Here is a 5,550-nt window from a genome sequence, read left to right on the forward strand (position 1 = left end):
AAGAACAGTATTGGAGAAAGTAGCCTTGCCATCGGTCGCTGAAATCGATAAAGAATTGGCTTCTATATGTGTTGACGACAAAATTTAGCTGAATAAACCATATTTCTATATAGAAACCTGTTTTGGCCGACGAAATTTGGGATTGGAGTTATTTTAAAACGTAGCTAGACAACTCGTAAAGAAATGCGTCAGCTGAAACAAGCAAATTGATTAATTGGTATGTTTTATTTGATGGGAAACTGACAGCTCTTTCAACCAAACACAACCAAGTAGTCGTGAAATGTGTAAGTTTCCATTAATTTACTTTAAAAAGAAAGATGAATGGATGGATGAATAAAAGATGTGGTAAAGTACAAAGGAGGACACTATTGGAAATTTTCAAAAGTGGGATGAGTGTGAATATGTAAAGCTTAACTCATTGTAGCTTTTATAAGATTGTAATTTCTCCGAACAATTCATTATTTATGTATGCTTGACCAGCGAGCTATTTTCCTATTACTTTTGCTATTTGAAAAGTAGTAACTACATGAGAATAAAGTACATGATTGGGAAGAGACTATTGACTACTTCAACTTAATAAACGACGGATTGGGACAGGAGTGGAAAACAGCGAACCTGGATCTGTAGAAAATCATGTAGCAGTGGACCTGTCTGCGCATGGCGTACCTAACACGCATCTCAGTCCGTCAACTATATATATATATATATATATATATATATATATATCGACTTCTAGAAAAAAAGAAAGTTAAATATACGTAATGACTTCTATGTCCCAGACCAATATTTCATAAAGAATAAACAGAAAAAGAAAAAGGAAAAGAAGAATAATCTTGAGATTTGTTTTGTTCTTTATAATCGTAAGTGGTGATATCTCCATATCGGTTTTAGGATTAGATACATATGAGACATATATAAACAATTGATAATTGAACATGGAAGGTTGACGATTCTTGGGAAGAACCGGAAGAAATTATTTCCTTTATGAAAACGTACACGTTACATCGCAGTGTGAAACGAAGAATTCTATGCATTTACTTCATCAATTAACCATGGTATATGAACAAGTAATTATCCTCACTAGCGAGGGTAGAGTTCAGAAATTGAAGTTTCATTTGCAGATGCCAATGCCATATCGGATCCAATGTCGCTATTCGTAAAGAAAGCTGGTTCTGAGGGCACCGGGAGTGACAGAGAATTGCTGTTTAGCATAAGAACAATTGTATCCATTGTTGGCCTATGAGCTACATTTTCTTGGACACACAATAGTCCGATGTGGATGTATCTCATTATTTCAGATACTGAATTAACCGTCACTAATGGATCTATGATATTTGAGACAGTCCTATCAATCCAGTTTCTCCACGCCTGCCACAACATTAGATGTTAGATATAAAATTCCTTTGATTCTTTTCTGCTGATTACCTGAAAAATTCTTTTGATTCGATTGAAAATATATTAAAAAATCTTGCATTTTATGCGGAACTACAATCTAACTTGTACTCACATAGCTTAAGAGGTCTTCAACATGTTCTCCATGACGAAAATAATTATTTTTCTGTCCACTCACTATCTCCAAAAGTAACACACCAAAACTATATACATCGGTCCTAACCGAAAAATGTCCATGCATTGCGTATACTGGAGCCATATATCCACTGAAACAGAGAACATTTCTGTAATTATATTTGAGTGAGATTTAAAGTAGAAACTAAGAACTTCTATTATATGGTTGAATATTCATTTTTCTTTTCTGCAAGGCAACATCATTGGTATAAACTAAGATTTAGCTAAGGTTGGCATGTACTTACTAGGTTCCCACAATTCTATTTGTATTGCCCTGAGTTTGATCAACAACAAACAACCTAGCCAATCCAAAATCCGAAATCTTTGGGTGCATTTCTTCATCCAACAAAATGTTACTAGCTTTGAGATCTCGATGGATAACTCTTAGACGCGAATCTTCGTGAAGGTAAAGGAGCCCTCGAGCAATGCCTCCTATAATTTTGTAGCGCCTCTCCCAATCTAAGTTTGCACGCTTGCTTGGATCTACATATTCATAGATGTGTACAATTCAGTAAAACCTTTAAAGCACGAATACGCATTACAGAGTACTTTTTCAAGAAATGAAACAAAACTGAAGCATAGTGTATTATATATATATATATATATATATATATATATATATATATTTCAGAGATTCCTATAAAAACAGAAGTGGATAAATGCAACCATACCAAATATGAAATTATCAAGGCTTGCATTTGGAACAAACTCATACACAAGAAGCCTTTCACTTCCTTCCAAGCAGAAACCAAGGAGCCTTACTAGATTACGGTGTTGAAGCTTGGCAACTAGTAAGACCTCATTCTTGAATTCCAAATCTCCTTGATCTGAATTCCTAGACAATCTTTTCACAGCTATGTCTTGTCCATCGGGAAGCTTTCCCTGAAATACATCACAAAAATATGAAGAAACAATGATATGAATTGCGCCCAATCAATTTTAAATTTAATAGTACTTGTGTACAAGCAAGAAAACTAAAACAAAAATTACGTACTCGTGACTCATTCAAACAAAGAATTTTATTATTACCCTATAAACAGAGCCAAATCCGCCCTGTCCAAGCTTATTTGCCTCTGAAAAATTATCTGTCCCACCTCTAATGATCTCAAAACTGTAACGCAAGGATTCCAAACTTTCAATTTCCTCAGCAGATTGGTATAAAAATTGGGGAGCTGGAATGAAAAATGCCAAATAAGTCGCATTCCTTTAGAGGGGATTGTAATCAAGTTCTAATACCTTAATTTTAATTTGTAATTTTGATACGTAGAGTAATTGATATACTGCAAATTGCTAGGAGGGAGAGTACTTTGGAGCTCATAATTAAGGAAGTGTATCACCTTTCATAATTAAGGAAGCTACACTTTGGAGCTCATAATTAAGGAAGTGTATCACCTTTCATAATTAAGGAAGCTACACTTTGGAGCTCATAATTAAGGAAGTGTATCACCTTTCATAATTAAGGAAGCTACAAATCCGAGATTTAAAAATCAGAAGTTGTTAGATGATACTCTCAACTTACCTTCTTCGTCCTTTTTCTTTTTCCTCCACAAATACACGCAGGCAGAGATGATCAGTATCATAGAAACAACAGTTGAAACAACAGCAATAATGACAGTTCTTGAAGGGTTGTTCTCTTTATCTGCAATTATAACCAGAACTCAAAAATAAAATAAGAAAAGACCTCAAGACTATAAAGTAGCCGAATCGAATCTTCTGAAATTTGTATACCTCGTATCCTTGTGGTACTGTTAATCGACGGTGGTGCTAGAAGTGGCGGGGATTCCCGTAATGGGACATACGCAGGCCCAAAGAAAAGGTAAATTTCGTACCTAAAGTTACAAGTGGGGCCAACAACTCTTCCTCCGACCTTCCCATCACAACATGTCGGGATAAACCCAAACTGATCATCCAAGCAATCGTCACAGTCTCTCTGCGACAAGTCTGGCGAGCACTGCACCAGCGCGTATATGGTTATAAAGTCTGGAGCACTTGTATTTCCCGTTGCAAATTTGCGAAGAGAACCACCGGCCGCAGCTTGTTTTTTGAGGTTATTCAGCAAAGTACTGAGATTTTGGAAAAAGCCATCCACGTTAGACGTTAGATTACGGGTGTTCCACATAGAATATGTTCGTGAAGTTTCCATGATGCCCAACATGGAGCGGTTGGAGTAGCGTAGCGTACAGTTATCGTACCATCCAACTGCCTCTGCCTTATTGCTGCAACGCTGTCTCAGAAGGTATGCACAGTCGTTGAGGCAAGTACGGCAAAATTTGGAATCGACATCTCCTCTGCATAGCCCCATTGTATAAACTTTATCGGGAGCGTTGCCGTTAGAGAGATTATAAAAGCCGAAGCCATTATCTTCTTTTATGACAAGGGACGACAGGAGATTATCGAGGTTAGCACGGTAGGCATAAGTAACGTTGCCTCCATCCTTTGCACAAAAATAGTATTGGAAATCAGGCTGAGTGGTGGCTCGGATGAGGAGAAGGAAGATGGGGCAAAGGATGTAAAATGGTCTTGAAGGAAGTATCATTGCCATTGATTCTGGAAGATGAGTTTGCAAATTATATATTGATGATGAGTTTGATTTTGGCTCAAGTACTTTGTTCAGAGCAAGCCAAATTTTATAGTAAGTTTGTAAGGACATGTGGAAATTACTGGCTACTCGTTTCAATTAATGGCGCATTTATTAAACTATAAAGAAATGTAATAGAAAATGTAATAAGATTGGAAAGAAAAATAAAGTAATATCATTAAGATTTTTTTTTTTTTGTTTACTTTATTATTATATGGTGTAATGAGAAACAACTTCATTCTATTTTTTTTGTTTATTAAAATTAAGAATAATAATGTTATTAATGTAATCACTACTTTTACATGATTAAATAAGCATTGAATTATAGTAATTCATTAAAGGTAGATAAATAAATTTGATATATATATTTTTTTTATAAAGAATCAATACTAAAAGAATGTAAAGATTAATATTCTTTTTTCTCATTTTCTATATAACATGAGACCTACTAAATTTTTATTATAAATTTTATAAGTAAAAATATTATTAGATAGAAAAAAAAATCATTGTTACTTTTATTTTCCTTTAATGAAAAATAAACATACCTTAATTGTGCGGCAAAATAAGTCAAAAATAAAGTAATTAATTACGACTTTAAGTCATCGACTAGTTTCTTCGTACTTTCTTTTGTCACCTTCTTCCAGCTTAGTCATCGATTAGTTTCTTGGTACTTTCTTTTGTTACATCTTGTTCCAGCTTCCAACTCTAAAATCCACCCGACCAAATGTATATCCTATCAGGAGGAACCTAAGCAACAAGATTTCTAAAAAAACAAAAATAAAAAATAAAAAATATAACGGTAGATTGGAACAGATGTGAAACGCCACATTGGACCTTTAAAGGACATCATTTGATTCATATCCAAGTGGAGTTGTGGACCTTTTTGCAATAAGGGTACTCCCACATGGATCATTCTCAAACTTTATGCCAATTTCCACTTTTATCCCTTATCTTACTTGCCTACTTTAAACTAATGATTTGTCGTCTTTTACCCGATCTGCTATATATGTTAAAAATACATGGAGTTGTTGCATGTGAGGACACGTCAGAGAGGGCATTTTCATTAGGGGCAAAATGGTAATGAGAGTAAAGTTTATGTGATGAAGGAGAATGAGTGTAAAGTTTGAGGGGCAAAAATGGAAATAACAAATTTTAACACTTTATCCACTTGCTCCATATGTCGGGGAAGAAAAATTTAAGCAAATGAAACTATGGTGAGTGCACAAGTTTTATTTCACTAGTGGTATCAAAATGTGGTTTTGAGTGGTGTTTTTCAGCTTTACACGTTACGAAATTAATGGTAATTAGTAGTCCAAATTACATTAATTAAAAAAAATAAGAGCAATACAATTATATATCTTTCGACCAACGACCAATTATAAAGAAACCAAAATAACATTAAGGCA

The 5,550-nt window shown here is 34.6% G+C and overlaps 1 protein-coding gene across 1 annotated transcript; it reads right to left on the reverse strand.

The window, feature by feature from the left end:
- Positions 1-833: 833 nt before the first annotated feature.
- On the reverse strand, positions 834-4,202 carry LOC21388776 (putative receptor-like protein kinase At4g00960). The gene is made up of 7 exons (XM_024162790.1): positions 3,295-4,202; positions 3,086-3,205; positions 2,596-2,738; positions 2,238-2,448; positions 1,812-2,049; positions 1,508-1,658; positions 834-1,368 (listed from the first exon to the last, which is right to left on the reverse strand). The coding sequence occupies exons 1-7, from the start codon at positions 4,106-4,108 to the stop codon at positions 1,081-1,083; spliced, it is 1,965 nt and encodes a 654-aa protein (XP_024018558.1). The 5' UTR covers positions 4,109-4,202; the 3' UTR covers positions 834-1,080.
- Positions 4,203-5,550: the final 1,348 nt, after the last annotated feature.

The sequence above is a fragment of the Morus notabilis genome, unplaced genomic scaffold (assembly GCF_000414095.1).
Source record: "Morus notabilis unplaced genomic scaffold, ASM41409v2 Scaffold738, whole genome shotgun sequence".
Lineage (NCBI taxonomy): Eukaryota > Viridiplantae > Streptophyta > Magnoliopsida > Rosales > Moraceae > Morus > Morus notabilis.